This window comes from Drosophila arizonae, chromosome 2 (genome assembly GCF_054131065.1).
Source record: "Drosophila arizonae isolate 15081-1271.41 chromosome 2, UAZ_ARI_1.0, whole genome shotgun sequence".
Taxonomy (NCBI): domain Eukaryota; kingdom Metazoa; phylum Arthropoda; class Insecta; order Diptera; family Drosophilidae; genus Drosophila; species Drosophila arizonae.
The window spans coordinates 13,624,146-13,640,936 of record NC_142922.1 but is presented as its reverse complement, the minus strand read 5'-3'; the positions used below and the strand labels follow the sequence as shown (position 1 = coordinate 13,640,936).

General features: G+C 45.8%; 1 protein-coding gene across 15 annotated transcripts in view; it reads left to right on the top strand.

Moving 5' to 3' along the window:
• Positions 1-16,791, top strand: part of pros (homeobox protein prospero) — an 82,510-nt gene that overhangs the window by 43,605 nt on the left and 22,114 nt on the right. For 14 of the 15 annotated variants that reach the window (XM_089475172.1, XM_089475177.1, XM_089475162.1 and 11 more), the window contains 3 exons: positions 7,221-7,268; positions 9,027-15,481; positions 16,488-16,673. In XM_089475172.1, coding sequence (XP_089331298.1) covers positions 10,113-15,481; positions 16,488-16,673 — 5,555 coding nt within the window. In that variant the 5' untranslated portion in view covers positions 7,221-7,268; positions 9,027-10,112. The remainder of the gene's footprint in view (positions 1-7,220; positions 7,269-9,026; positions 15,482-16,487; positions 16,674-16,791) is intronic. The other variant, XM_089475241.1, reaches the window with a different exon arrangement.

Here is a 16,791-nt window from a genome sequence, read left to right as displayed (position 1 = left end):
CTGCTCTTCAAAGTTCTTGAAATGTCAATGCATTCGCGGAACTCTTCTCGTCCGCATTGGCGGGCAACTAAATTATCATAATGAATCCGACGGGGCGACTTTGCACTGGCAACTACTTGAGCTGCCCCAGCCCGTTGGCCACAAGCTCCGATTACATTTACAGCTAAGCGTCCTCTTAGCTGTCCTTGTGCCTGTGCCTAGTCGGCCTCCTGCACCTAGTCCGAGCTGACAGTTTTTCTTTTTAATGAAAATGTCACTTATAGTCGCCGAGAGTTTAGCCAGCCGCAGGCCGAGCACAAGTTTTTCCAGCCTCCTGGCCGCACACTCGAGTGAAATGCCATTGATTTTCTGCAACAGCGCTGACCGGGATGCCTCCGCTCGAGCAGCTCCTTCACTGCTAATGCAGCGCACATAATGGCGCAATGAATGCGACAGACGGAGACTGGCGACTGGAGACGGAGACTGGGACTTGAATGCTTTGCTTATTGGCAAACTTTAAGCCCTTCCAAGAATTCAGCTTCGATGCATAAATCAACATTCGCCCATTGTTTGTCCAAGAAAATCCTGGACTGCAGACAGCAGACAGGGACCGAGTCGACCTCTGTTCGCTGGACAATTGAAATTGAGTTTTATGCTTTGCAAGATTTCATTGCGACTTTGTGCATCGACTTGATTTGTAATAAAAACAAGTTCGAGCTGCTCGCTGTCTTTGCCTCTAGGAGCTGTCAATTGAATTTTAATTTAATTTTCCAAGTCAATTTTCCGCCGTTTAGTTGCTCGTCGAGCTGTCCGCACTTGAGTTAAATTCAATTAAATGCAATCAATTTGTTTATACGCAGTTGCATTTAAATAAATTTATATTTTTCGTGCACGACACAAAGAGAGCTAACCACGTCTCACAGTTTTACAATTTCACCATTTAATGGAACATCGCTGCCCCAGAGCACTCCGCCCCAGCCCCTTGATGAGTCAACGCTTTTTGCAGCGTTTTCTGCTGCCCCGTTGATGGCCTTACTCATTGCATTGGACTTAATGACACCAAAGTGTGTGATGTATAAATACAAATACAAGTACACATCTGTATATGCATATGGCACATAGTCCCCAGACCCCATCAATCTGGCCATCTGCAAGGCTCCGGGACATGCAAGCGCATGCCTTCTGGCCTTTTGTCCTTTTTACGCAAATGGAACAAACTTTCGTATTGGCAGAAATATGAAACTGATTTGTACAAAACGATAAGCGGCGGGCGCCAAGAGCAAGTGCGGTGCCTCGTCGCCAGATACAACCTCTAATTATTTCAAGGCATGACATGAAGTCATTTCTCTGCCACGGATATCTATTAATGCTCGCCCACACACTCACACATACACACACACCCTTTCCTCACTATCACTCGCACACACACACGCACACAAACACCTCCATTCATGAAATTGAAACTTCAAATATTTGTCCTGGCCAAGGACTCTTGGGTGGCATGCCCAACGTTTAGCCGCCCAGACTTAGCCAGGTAATGCCGTAGGTAATTTCCTTAATAACCCGCAGCCTATCACATTAACATATCTCACATTTGTCATAGAAATAAGTCAAACCCATCCAGCGAACGCCCCGTCAATGCCCCACGGATCAGAGCGCGGCTAACGCAACACGCCAGGTGTACGTACGCCCAACTGCCCAGCCCCCCTCCCCCTCTCGCCTTCTACCAGCAGTCAGTTGGAGGCGTTTTGTTAAGGAAGTTCGTTGCCCAGTCCAGGGCAAGGAAATGTTTATGCATATTAAACGTCGGTCATATGCGTTCGTAATTACACCAAATGAACGTATTACGGCCAGCACACACGTAAATTGAATTATTAAGGCGACTTCCCAGAGGCGTTGCCTCTGGACTTTCGACTTGCGACTTACGAAACTAACAAATGGAATTACGTGCCACGCTTTTGTCAAGAAATATTGCTAGCCAAAGTTTAGTAGGCTAAAGTTTTAGGGACTTATCAAAAATTAAATGTTTAAGAACATACTGTTGAATTTGTTGTTGTTTTTTGATTTTTTTTTTTTTTTTTTTTTTAAATTTATTTAACTCACATACAGAAAATACTGTTACAATAGAGCCTTCAAGGACAGAATAAAAAACAAAAAACTAAATTTAGCAAAAGTTGTCTTAGTGCGAATCATTTCTTATTTATTAATTTTTTTTTTTTTTTTAAATTTATTTGAACAATTAATGCAAAAATAAATATATAGATCTTGTAAGGTGTTTGATAGATACGTGCACTTAATCTTCCTTAAGCACTTGCCCTCTCTAATTAGGGCTAACCTATATATATAATATATAATACCTAGAATGTACCCATTTTTATTTTAATTTTTAACTTGTGGATTTTATGCAAAAATATCTTAAGGAAAATTGAGTATATGAAAATGATGTATATAAAAAAGACGAACTAAAGAGAATATTTATTGAACTAGAGCACTGGAAATACTTTACAACATTATCTCAAATTAGTGTTTTATGGACTCGCAGTTGCAGCAAGGGTTTCAAAAAGACGTTATGAAGCCAAGCATAAGGCATATGCGAAAGGTGGCGATAAGTTTGGAACTTGGAACAAGTCTGGGTCTCTATGGTGGTGTGTGCCTTGCAGTTCCATTGAGTGCGCCTCGCAATGAGTTTTCCTTTACGCTTTGTGCCTATGCAGCACGTGGCGAAGTTAACAAAGGTAACGGCTGCAGGCGACTGCAAGCAACGACAGTTGCTTTCCCAGAGCGTCTTCAAGACGCTCGCCAAGTGGGGTGGCTTGTTTAGTGAAGCGACATCTGGCAGCTGGCCAGACAGAGACCTGGCTAGAGCCAGAGGTAGGAGGCTACCTTTGATTGTGAGTTAATTGAGGGTAGCGGCGGGGGGACGACGGCGGACTGCCACGCACCAAAGCGGATGTTCACATATAGGAATGAAAAGAAATCAGTGAATCGGTGACTGTACCTAGTTTTCCATATGAAATATGTATTTGAGCAAAAGCTGCAGGTGAGGTGAGGTTGAGGTGAGCTGCGGCTGCGGCTGGGGGGGTGTATGGAGGAATTGGAGTGTTTCTCTATCATTTGGTTTACGGTTGAAATTGGCTTCGTGACGCTTATCGCGATCAATAAATAATATATGAGCAGAAAATAAAGCGAGCAAGCGAGCGAGCTACACACGACAGTAGAAAATAAAAAGTATCTGGCAGATACATTTGAGTAATTTGCGTCGTTAGCATTAGACAGAGAGAGGCAAATAATAATAATAAAAGAAAGTACGCTTGATTACAATGAAAATGTTTTTAATGCTACACACACACACACACACACACGAATACACTCACGCCACTAGCTTCATGCAGGCGGACAGAGAAAGATATCTGCATAGATAGCGGCGCGAAAGGTAACAACTACTACGAGAGGCTATACAGACCTGGACACACATGCATATTTTTACTTTTTTCTTTTTTTTATACTTTTTCTGATATTAAAAGCGCGATAAGCAACAGACACGAACGCCAGACTGTGGGACATTTGCAGTGACGGACATCAGGTAATAGACAAAAGCTTCGCCACGGCGCCTGCCGCTAGGCAGCTACAAAACAATATTCAGTTCAGGCAAGAAGCCGGACTTTGTGGGCCTTTGCAAACAACACACACAATGCCGAACAACTTGGCCACATATGGCCATTTTTTACTCGCACAGCTCTGCGTGTACGTGTGTGAGTGTGTCGATGTGTGTGTTTGTGCGGCAGCTATCTAATCAAGCACTGAAAGACAATAAAACCCAAACAGCAACAAGAACAACAACAACCACACACAGCCACGACAAACAGCGACCGCAAAAAGTGCTAAACAACAACAACAACAAGAGCAGCTAGAAATGCCTCGTAGATATTGATACTCGTATGTGGAGCTAAGGCGGGCGGAACAGGAGGCGGGACCACCAACTGGAGCTCACCAACTTTGAGCTGGCTAAGTGCAATGTCTACACTGAGAGAAATGTGTTTATTTATATATAAATACATATGAAATCTACACTGAAAATATCATTTAGAGTTTACTGAAATATATATATATATATAAATTCTCTTTTATTTATATATATAGACATAAAATAAATAAGTATATTTTGTTATCAATTTCTTAAAAATATTTTTAAATAAAGAACTTTAGTAATTATTTTTTTTATAATTTCTTAGTTTTTTATAATAAAATAGACAATAAAATGCTTTCAACTAAACAAATTATTTTTTATTTTTATTATAATTATAAAAAATTTTAATTTAAAATAAAAGATTTAAATACTTTATATAAATGTAAATGTATATTAAATATATATAATAATAATAGTATATGTTAAAAATTGTTTTTATGCTAACAATTATATATAAAAGTAAGAGCTTAGACATTTTGGATATTTTTACTTGATTTTCAATTATATTTAATATTACTTGTGTTATTTTTTAGCGACACATTTATTTTATACAATTTATATTTGATACATTAGAGTTAGTTGCATTTCTCTCAGTGTAAAGTCCATGTGGGCTACTGGTGTTGTGCCACTTGAGAGCTGTTGGAACTTATTGATATCTATAGAGTTCGCCATATGGCGACTAAATTGGTATCGCGATTATAAAAGTATTTTCATGTATTCAGCACTATCGCCTCTCTATCTTATCAGCCAATCACAGAGCTGAGGCAGCAAGTCAAGGAGCCTAGAAAATAAATGAAATACAATCCAGACAAATAGCTCGATTAGCAGATGCACAGACAGGATACAGTTATAACCCTATTGTAATAGTTGGGGTTTATGGCAAATGCCTTTCGCCGACTTAACGGTAAACTTTTCGCATAAACATTAAAATCTTTGCCGCCATAAAGGACATTTTCTTTTAGCATAATTTTCGCTTGAATTGTGCCACAAAGTTGTTTGGCAATTCTCCTGCAACAACTGGCAAAGTTTGTGAATATAATTTTAATGTCCTTTTGCGTTCAGGATTAGCTAACGATGGCAGTGGGTTGGTTTCGGGTTTGTGCTTGGCTTTGTTTTGCAATTATCACAAACAAGTTGAAAGGTGTTTTTCCAACTTTCCAGGCGATCGACAACTTCCGCAAAACCCAACAAACTAAACAGACGAAAACGACAACAGCATTTCACTTCTCAGGTAATGCTACGAAATCGGAACCCAGCCAGTCTTCCTCTCTCTCGCTCGCTTTCTCTCTCTCTCTCTCTCTCTCTTACGCCCTATCTCTGTTTTGAAATGTCAAATACCACCACCAGGCAGAAGGCAAAACGCCCCTTTGGGCTGCTCGCTGCTTGCTGCTTCCTTCCTGCGATCGTCAGCAGCTTGTGGGCACGCGCATTGAGGCATAGAGCCATAGAGCGAGAGTCGAGACCGAGTCGAAGCTGAGTTTGAGTTAGAGTCCCACTTTGTGTCCAGGTGTGCAGTCGGCTCGTGGCTGCAAGTTATGGCACGTACTCATTCCTGTTGTTGTTGCCTGTCATGCGATCATGATTGCGATCATCATCATCATCGTCATCAGCTGTGCCTCACAACTCGCATACGGGTCGATCTTTCAGAGGGTTGCATTCACAAGACAGAGCTCTACCTCTCACACACTCTCGCTCTCGCTCTCTCTTTCTCTCACTATGATGCTGTGATTTTTGCCAGTTTGAGCAGCTAGCTGAAGTTACAGTTGAACCTTTTTTGTATCGAAATTCTAACACAAGTCGCAAATGGTCACTAATTTCATTTATCTATCTATTTATCTATCTATCTAACTGCTGGGCCATGCGCTGTCATATTTTTGTTCGTTGCTGTTCTAAACTTTTTAACGGATTTTAAAGTCAGTTGACCGTAACGCAATTGCGTCCACTTTAGTGTCCAAGTGTCGCCAGCAGTGTAGCCGAACCAGCTAGCCCGACTTGAGCCAAAGCATATTTTAATGATGACACCCGGCTAAAACAACGACCAATGCAGGAGGGGTTGGGCAGGAGAACACATGGCCATGCCACACTTTATACATTTTGTAGGTAGCTGACTGTAGGCAGGCGGCAGATATGATGGGTACATTACCGTGTGCCGCGATCTGTGAAGGCACATTCCAAAGCACACTTTGAGATACATTCGCCTAGCACACGTTACAACTGTTTGGTGTATGTGTGTTTTGATGTGTGTGTCTGCGTGTGTGCATGCCACGTATGAGCTGTGGTCTGGTTTTAAAAGTAGAAACAAAGGGAGTATATATGTAAAATATTTAAGGACTAAAACTTGGACGACACTGCAGCATAGATTTCAAATGTACAATCAAAATATATGTCATAAGAAAATTGGAAAAAAATATAAAGAAAATATTTAGTTGATATTATCAAATGGTTTACAGGATAGAATATATACTCTGTTGGTTTTATTACCAATGATAAATTTAATTTCGGTTCAATATATATAATTCATTCATTATTAATCAATAATTCTATAATAATCGGTAACAATAAAAAAACCTAATCTCTTATTTTTTATTTATTAGCAAAAAATTGTGCCAGTGATTATCTTTTATTAATTTCGATTAAAAAATATATATACATATATACTTTTTTTTTTATTTAAATTAAAATCCAGAAATATTTTGAAATACTTCTAAAATGCATATAAAATTGTAATAACTATCGAAAAATGTTTGACTATTTTTTACTTACTTGTCAAAAAAAAAAAAAAAAAAAAAAAAAAAAAAACAAAAAAAAACATTTTAAAATATTTCTTGATAAAAAAAAAATTCAAATATTTTTAAAAAATCTTTCAATACATTTTCTTCTTCAAGCACCCTCTACAAAGAAATTCGTACATTCATTCATACATACATACATTCTGTGCGTCCGCCCGCTTGGCAAAGCAATGAACAAGGACACGTCGACAGGGTGTCTATAGAAATGTGTTAAGGCTGTAATTATGTGCGCTGCTGGCGTTTGATATTTCGTTATCGTACGTAGGTGGGCTACTTCATAGGGAAGTAACTTTCCTTGATCCTTACTGCTCTATCTCAACTATGAAATGGGCCATATGTTAGTTTTGAGTCGGGCTCTAAGGGTTGTTAGACGAAGAAACCGTTTGCATTAAGTGCATTGAACTTTTGATAAGATAACTAGTTAAGTACATATAATTCAGACACAATCATTAACAAATTTTTACTATGCTTTCTATATATTGCAGGAGGATCTATGATGAACGACGGAGAAAAATAATAACGCTTTGTTTGTGGTAAATCTTCGACTGAAATATTTTTGAAAATACATATATACATATATATTGATGAAAGATCTGCGAGTGCAGCGGCATTTGTGCTGCTGCTAGCCTAATATCCCAATGTTCCAAGCCCAAGTTTGATCCTTGATATACCACCATATATAATATAGGGGTGGCTCTTTACCGTTGCCTTGCAAGCTGCACGCTTGCTAAGTACAGTTGCTTTGAGGTAGAGGCGCAGGCACAGGCACAGGCACAGTCATAGGGACAGAGGGACAACAAGGAGCAGGACACACATAAGGGTGGGGTTGGACGTAGTTTTGTTGACATTGACTTGGGCAACGGGCGGGTTGGTTAGTTGCTTCGCTCAGCTCTGCTCTGCCTGGAGAGCTGCATTCCAATGCAATTAGATGGCAAACGCGACTTTGTTGTCATGGCAATGCTTTAAAACGGCGCCTCCCGTAGGGGAGGATTCGGTTCTTGGAAAACTGCATATGGCATTTATACAAATACAGACACGACTACCCTGAATGAAACCCGCTTTCTTCAACTACAGACAATGCGAGCTATTAAGCCTTGAATCGTAAAATTATATTTCTGAAGAGCTTGACAAACTTATGCGAGCTGCATTTCCATTTATCAAAATAAATATCAGATATTAAATCAAGTTTTTAAAATTATTCACTTAATTATCAAGTTTATTATTTATACGTTTTTAAATATGCTATTTATGTAGCGTTTAGTGAGCTATTAAATAAATTAATTTGCCAATAGTCTAAATATTTTATGCAAATTTCAATAATTTTTTTTTATTTTTAATAATCGTGATTTAGCTGAAAACTAGACTTTTATTACTAAACAAATTTGAGACAATTTATAATTTATTTAAATATTATTTTTTAAACATATTTTAATAATTATAAATATCTCTAGGGAAGACAAAGACATTTAGATATTGAGTAAATCTACTTATAGATACGAAACTCGAGACTAGAAACGCCCCTAAATCGGCATTATGTGCTGGCCGAAAGTTTCCCAGTTCCAAAGTTCTCTTATTGATTATTTTGTGTGCTTACGCATTCATTTCGTTGGCCGCACGCAAAAGTATCTGTGTATCTGTGTATCTGTGCATAGAAGTATCTGTAGCTGTGCCGAAAGTAAGTCAAACTTGTTTATCAGCGAACATATAACACACGTTATCTCTATTTATTGTTCACGTATATGGTAAATGATAATTGTGTGGATGAGGGAGGCAGGGCGAGGGTGATGGAATGAGGGGCAATGGAGTGTGCCACGCAGACACAAAAAGAAATCGCCAGCTAAATAAGCTCAAGTGGAGAAATTAGATAAAAACCTGTCGCTGTTTGTAAAAGGCCAAAGGGTTGTATTTAGCTGAATTAAGGACTAAGCACAACACACACACACATTTACTTAGATATACAGCTTCCAGCTACATCCCTCTGCCCGTACAGATGAGGCAAGGGCAAAGGCCAGGCGAGCAGAGCCAACCCCCAACTGTAACCAAGCACCAACCAATCAAGTGGCCACCCAAACCAAAAGCTTTTGGTGCGCCACTTTTACTTTCCATTTAAACACCCCCACTCTCACACGCAACTCCTAACCCCAACACTGCCTCCCATCCTCCCCTTGAGACCTCAGCCCTTAGGCAACCATCTCGCTCTGTTTTTCGCAATTAAATTGCTTGTTTATGTACAAATTTTTGGGTATTTTTATTTAGCAAGGTTTTTGCGACTTCATCTTTTATATTCGCAGAAACACTTTTTGAGCGCAAGCAACGATTATTCAAGACAACAACAAAAAGAAAGTCAAAATAAAAGCAAAAACTTAAAAAACAAAAATACAAAAACAAAACAAAACGAAAACGAACAAATTTCTACGCAAGTTCTCGACAAAAGAAGCCGAAAAACACTTTTGGAGAATTATATATCAAAGCGAAACCTAACGACAAACAAAATACGCAAAGGACAAGAAAAAGAACAAAAATTAAACGAAGACCTTAACAAGAAGAGAAAACGAAATCAAAACAAATTTAAACAACATTAAATGCAAAGGACATTCGCATGTGTGTGGTGGTGGAACGAAAATTCAAAACAAAATTCACAATTAGAAAACGCAGAAAAAAACGTAGAAAACGTAGACGCAAAATCAACAGCAGGAACAGCAACAGCAACAACAATTGGAACTGCAACTGCAACAAACTGTCAACAACAACGCGAACAATTTTGAATTGTAACATTTCGACAAATAAGTTGAGTGAAAGCAAAATTTCAACGTTCGGCGCATCTAAACGAAGACATCAAAAGCGAGTAAGAGGGAGAAACAGATATATAGAGCTAGCCCGTTCTAAGGATAAGCAATCAGAAGAACAGAACCAGCAGTTCGGGTCAGCTAGAAAGTTTTGAAGCATAGCAAATACACACACACAAGCGCACAGAGATACACGCACACACACATCGATAACTCGGACCTACATACAACCGGCAAGCAGAAGATAAAGTAAAAGATTACAGATCGGACCACTGAGAAGACTTAAACTTGAAATTACGCATACGCCGCCTGAGCGCAACAGCGGCGAATTACTACACTCAATTGAGGAGAGGAACAGAAGGAGAAGGAGAAGGCGACACGACAGCGCCGACAATATCGCTAACAACCAATCGAAGCCAAGGCGAAGTAATCGCTCTCGCGTTTCGCTAGCAGGAGAAGAGGCTTCCTGCATGTGTGTGCCCGACGCTGTGAGAGCGCAACTGACAGTGCTAGAGAGTAACGCGGCGAAGGCGACGGAGAGGCAACGTGGAGAGGCGAGTGCGGGCTGCTGCTGCTGTTTGGCATCATCTTATGATGTCATCAGAGGAGTACGACGCGGACTGTTTTGGTTTGTACAGCGATGAGAACGATGTGCTGCTGAAGGCGACGGCAACAACAACATCATTGGAAGCAGAAGCTGAGTGTAAGCTGCAACCCCCACAGCAGGCGAAGAGCGCAGCGATTGCCCTGCCACCACCAACAACACTGCAGCCACTACAGGCAAGCAACGGGAACGGCAACGGCAACAGTCTCACAAATACACCAATACAAATAAACGGTAGCGACGACGCGGCGAATTGCGGCGAAAACGCTAGCGAAGCGGAGAAGCATTGCAAAGGCAAAGGCAGCAGCGATTCGGACGACGACGACAACGACGAGGGCGACTCTGACTCGGACGACGTCGTCGTAATCGAAGGCAACTGCAAGGCGACGACGACGACGACGACTGTAACGGCGGCAGCGCCAGCCAACAGTAACCGTCGCAGTCGCAGCCGCAGTCGCAGTCGCAGTCGTAGTAGTCGCCGCAACGCACACAAACGACAAATCAGTCAGTCAACGGCCGTCGACAAGACAACAACGTGCGCGGCTAAAAAACCAGTGACTACAGCGCCGACAGCAACCAAAGTTGCCAACAATTGTAGTAACAGTAGCAACAGCAACAGTAACAGTAACAACAACAACAACAGCAATAACTCGAACACGAACTCGACATCGACAGCGAGCTTAGTGAGAAATCGTCGCACGCGCACGCGATCCTTGAGCAAAGACAGCAGCAATATCAGTAACAGTAATAGTAATTTAAACAGTAACAGTGTTGGTAATAGTGTTAACAATAATAGCTGCAGCAACGGCGGCGCAACGGCAACCGCTGCCTTCATGAGTAGCGCTGCTGCGGCTACTGCGGGTGCCGCTGGTGGTGCACTCTACACTAACAACAACAACAGCAACAACAATAACAGCAACACAAACAACTCGAACCCAAGTCCAATCGCAACAACAATTGCCACACCAGCAACAACATCAGCTACAGCTCTATCCGGCTGCAGTTCGCCGGGCTCCGTGAACTCCGCTTCATCGCTGCTGACGGCAGCCTTTGGCAATCTCTTTGGCGGCTCCTCGGCGAAAATGTTAAACGAGCTGTTCGGGCGGCAAATGAAGCAGGCACAGGATGCCACCAGTGGGCTGCCACAGACTCTGGACAATGCAATGTTGGCAGCAGCCATGGAGACGGCCACCAGTGCCGAGCTGCTAAGTGCGGCCGGGCTGGTCAACAGTCTCAATACCAGTAAATTGCTCAATAACAACAACAATAACAACAACAACATACCGCTCAGCAATGGCAGCAATATCAATGCCTCGATATCGCCAGGATCGGCGCATTCCTCGACGCCCAAAGGCGGCAACAGTCGCCGTGTGTCGAACAGCAGCGATCGATCGCTGGATGGAAATCTTGGGGCAGCGGCAGCAGCAGCAGCATCTGATGTTGCTGGTGGCTCGCCGCCGCGTGCTGCTTCGGTGAGTTCGTTGAACGGTGGCGCCAACAACACGCACGAGCAACAGCAGCAGCAGCAGCAGTTGCAGCACGATTTGGTTGCACATCACATGCTGCGAAATATATTGCAGGGCAAAAAGGAGCTGATGCAGCTCGATCAGGAGCTGCGCACTGCTATGCAACAGCAGCAGCAGCAACAACAGCAGCAACAGCAGGAGAAGCAACAACAGGAACTCCACTCCAAGCTCAACAACAATACCACCAACAACAACAATAACAACAACAACAACAATGTTGTCTCTGAGAGCATCAACCTGATCGAGGACTGTGAAATGCCAGAGATCAAAATCAAAAGTGAGCCCGAGCTGATGGGCACGCATGCAACAACACATGCGCCACACTCGCCACACGGCGGCAGCAGCCACAGCCACAGCAGCAGCAGCAGCAGCAACAGCCACAACAGCAGCAGCAACAGCATCGCCAGCAATGGCAGCCTGCGACGCAAGTCCTCCGATTCCCTGGACAGCATGCAGCGCGAGGAGCGTGCCACGCCTGCAGCGGTGGCCGAGTCACAGCTGCAGAATGAAGTGCTGCCCACCAAAAAGGAGACCGTGGAGGATATGCTCGAGGAGGTGGAGCTGCTGGGCCTGAGTGGGCATGGCCATTCGCGCAACTCGGATCTGGAGTCGCTGTCGTCGCCCAGCCACTCGGACATGATGCTGCTGGCAAACAGCAAGGACGAGGTGCTGGACAACGACGACATCATCGAGGACGACGAGGACGACGAGGATGATGACGACGATTGCATTGAGACCAAACGGGACGCCAACAGCAGCTCCACCTGTCTGAAGAAACCGGGCATGGAGCTGAAGCGCGCACGCGTCGAGAACATCGTGTCCAGCATGCGATGCAGTCCCTCCTCGGTCACGGCGCAGGCCGGCCAGCTGCAGGTGAATGGCTGCAAGAAGCGCAAGCTTTACCAGCCCCAGCAGCATGCCATGGAACGCTATGTGGCCGCTGCGGCGGGCCTCAACTTCGGACTCAATCTGCAGAGCATGATGCTCGACCAGGAGGACAGTGAGTCCAACGAGCTGGAGTCGCCGCAGATCCAACAGAAGCGCGTCGAGAAGAATGCGCTCAAGTCGCAGCTGCGCTCCATGCAGGAGCAGCTGGCCGAGATGCAGCAGAAGTACGTGCAGCTGTGCACGCGCATGGAGCAGGAGTCAGAGTGCCAGGAGCTGGACAATGACAATGAACAGGACATGGAAAGCATGGAGCAGGAGCATGAGCAAGAGCAGGAACAGGAGCCGGAGCCAGAGCAGGAGCCGCAACAAAACGATGACATCGATCTCTCCCATTCGCCCACGCTCAGCGAGTCGACGCCCAAGGATTCAGTGGAGCGGGCTGGCTCCAGTTCGCCCACGCTGAAGCCGCAGAGCAACAGCAGCAACAAGAGCAGCAGCGACAATACCGCCGTCACCACGCCCAACATGCTCACCCAGATGATGAGCAAAATGATGTCCGGCAAGCTGCAGCAGCACAATCCCCTAGTGGGTGTGCCGCACCCTGCGCTGCCGCAAGGCTTTCCGCCTCTGCTGCAACACATGGGCGACATGTCGCATGCCGCTGCAATGTACCAACAGTTCTTCTTCGAGCAGGAGGCGCGCATGGCCAAAGAGGCTGCCGAGCAGCAGCAGCAGCAACAGCAACAGCAACAGCAGCAACAACAGCAGCAGCAGCAACAGCAGCAACAACAACAGGCGCAACAAGAGCAGCAACGTCGCTTTGAGCAGGAGCAGGAGCAGCAGCGACGCAAGGAGGAGCAGCAGCAGCAGATTCAGCGCCAACAGCAACATCTGCAACAGTTGCAACAACAGCAGCAGCTCGAGCAACATGTTGCCGCTGCCACACCACGCGTCCAGCTCCATCCACCCGCTCGCTTGCCTACGCGCATGGGTGGCGCCGCTGCCGCACACAGCGCACTGAAGTCCGAGCTGTCCGAGAAGTTCCAAATGCTGCGTCAGCAGAGCAGCAACAACAACAGCAGCAGCAATAGCTCGATGATGCGCATGTCCGGCACCGATCTGGAGGGCCTGGCCGATGTGCTCAAGTCGGAGATAACGACATCGCTGTCCGCCCTGGTGGATACGATTGTCACTCGGTTCGTGCACCAGCGGCGCCTCTTCAGCAAGCAGGCGGACTCGGTGACCGCAGCTGCCGAGCAGCTCAACAAGGATCTGATGCTGGCCTCCCAGATACTCGATCGCAAGTCGCCGCGCACAAAGGTCGTCGCGGATCGCGGCCACGGCGGCAGCAGCAGCAACGCCAACTCGGGCGCCCAGAGCGGATCGGCATCGGCCATACAATCAGGTAACAATAACGCCTCACTACTACTAGCTAATAGTCAGCAGCAAGCGAGTCAGGGTCAGGGCAACAGCAGCAGCAGCACCAGCAGCAGCACTGTCAGTCAACAGCAGCAGCAGCAACTTGCACAGCAACAGCAGCAGCAGCAACAGGCCGCACAACAACAGCACCAACAGCAGCAACAGCAACAGCAGCCTCTCAATCAATCGCAAGTGATGTCTGCAATGGCAGCTGCACAGCAGCAATTGCCCAATTGCCAGCAACTGATTGCTGCGCCCCGTCTCAATGGCAATCAATTGTCGTTTGCCTCACCCGCGGCCGCTGCTGCCGCCGCCATGGGCCTGCAAATGCATCATGCTGCCGCCGCGGCTGCCATGCAGCAGCAGCAACAGCAGCAGCAACAGGCGAGCGATGTGGCTGTTGCTGGAAGCAATGCGGTCAATAGTGTTAATCAATCGAATGCAACTAACAATAGCTTAAGTTCACTTAATATACCACCACCTCACATACGTCCCTCGCCCACAGCAGCGGCCATGTTTCAGGCGCCCAAAACGCCGCAAGGCATGAATCCGGTAGCTGCGGCAGCGCTCTACAATTCGATGGCAAGTCCCTTCTGCCTGCCGCCCGATCAACAGCAGCAGCAGCAACAGCAACAGCAGCAGCAGCAGGCCGCACAGCAGCAGCAACAGCAACAGCAGCAGCAGCAAACCGCCCAACAGACGCAACAGCAGCTGGAGCAGAACGAGGCATTGAGCCTGGTGGTGACACCGAAGAAGAAGCGTCATAAGGTGACCGATACACGCATTACTCCGCGCACCGTCAGCCGGATTCTGGCTCAGGATGGCGTTGTGCCGCCCAGTGGACAGGCAGCGGCCGCAGCAGCAGCAGTTGCTGCCGTACAACAGCAACAACAGCAGCAGCAGCAGCAGCAACAGCAGCAACAGCAGCAGCAGCAGCAGGGTAACAACGGCAGCAGCAACAACAACAATGCCACGCCCGCACAGAGCCCAACGGGCCGCGGTCAATCCTCTGGCACGTACCACCCGCCTCCACCACCACCACCACCCATGATGCCAGTGTCCTTGCCCACATCGGTGGCCATACCAAATCCATCGCTACACGAATCCAAGGTCTTTTCGCCGTACAGTCCATTCTTTAATCCGCATGCGGCGCCGGGTCCACACGGTCCGCCACATGGGGGCCAGCCCACCGCTGCACAAATGCACCACCAGCACCACCATCAGATGCAGCTCTCATCGAGTCCGCCCGGCAGCCTTGGCGCTCTAATGGACTCGCGCGACTCACCGCCACTGCCACATCCGCCAACGATGCTACATCCCGCTCTACTGGCAGCCGCCCACCATGGCGGCTCGCCGGACTACAAGACCTGCCTGCGAGCCGTCATGGACGCCCAGGATCGGCAGTCCGAGTGCAACTCGGCCGACATGACATTCGATGGCATGCAGCCTACTATATCCTTTTTAAAACAACAACTACAGCAGCACGAGCAGCTGCCCGGAGAGCATTCAATGCTAATGGTCAAGTGAGTTTACCCCCAGTCCAGTCCATGGTCCAACAGTGCCAAGTGGTGCAGCGGGTGCAAGTAGGGACTTAAGTGCATTTACCTGAACGGAAACCCAAAGGGGCCTTGCTTACAAAACGAAACCAATCAAGTGTCTTCTTCAGTTTATTTATTTACCCATTTCAACTAAATTCTTTTATAAAATGTAATCAAAACCTTATTTATTGCCATTGCAATGCTCCTCCCTCCCCCTCCCCCTCCCCCAGCGGCAGTCAAGCCACCCAAAAACACAGCCAACGAGCAGCCAGCCCTCAAGTCATCATCGTGGTCGACGTCGTCTCGGTCTCGACCGCCTCTTGGCTTGAGTTGCATTTGCAATCGCAGCAACAGCAACAGCAACGGCAACGGCAATCAGAAAAATCAATGCTCAATCGGCGCAGCCAATTGCAATGTGCTCCAAGTGTTGCTACCCCCGCCCCTGCGGCCCACTAAGCAGACCTGAATTCATGCTCGAAATACCCTTACCTCTGGCTCATAAGAGTTTCTAGTTGCCTTCAACTACTTTGGCTATTTCAGCTCTATATCTTATAACAAGGAAGCTGGGATAGCAAAAGATTATCAATGTATATAGGCAAGTCATAGTTCATTTCCATTTCCATTTCAATTTATACGCAACCACTTTGAAAGTAGAGCATTCAGGATTCGTGGCATACTCTGTCGCTCGTCAATTTTTCTCATTCTCGCAGTTGTTTTTCAATCAAGCCAACGCCAAGTGGCAAAGCTCTGCAAAGACCCTGCCACCACTACCGGGGCACACTATTCGCCCTTAGACGTTCATTATTGGCATTTATTGCTGGCTTTGCAACACTCGAGAGGGCAACGGCGAAAGGCGAACCTTAGAGCCCCTCCGCTCCGCTACTTGGCACTGACATGGCAATTTCTTTGGGAGCAAACTGCATTGACTATATCTATATCTATATCTATATACCCCCAATATGTATCCACACATGTACTTGAACAAATTTAGCAATCATTGTGAATCCTTAACTCCTCTGCACTCTTCAACATTGACACCGATGCACCTGCGCAAGGCCAAGCTGATGTTCTTCTGGGTGCGCTATCCCAGCTCGGCGGTGCTCAAGATGTACTTCCCGGACATCAAGTTTAACAAGAACAACACAGCACAATTGGTGAAATGGTTCTCGAACTTCCGGTAAGTTGCACACGCCTCCACAGCACGCCCTCTACTTAACTATATACCTATATACATATATATATAACTGTATCTGTCTCTATTGTGTAACTCTTACTCAAGCAGCATTCATTTTTAT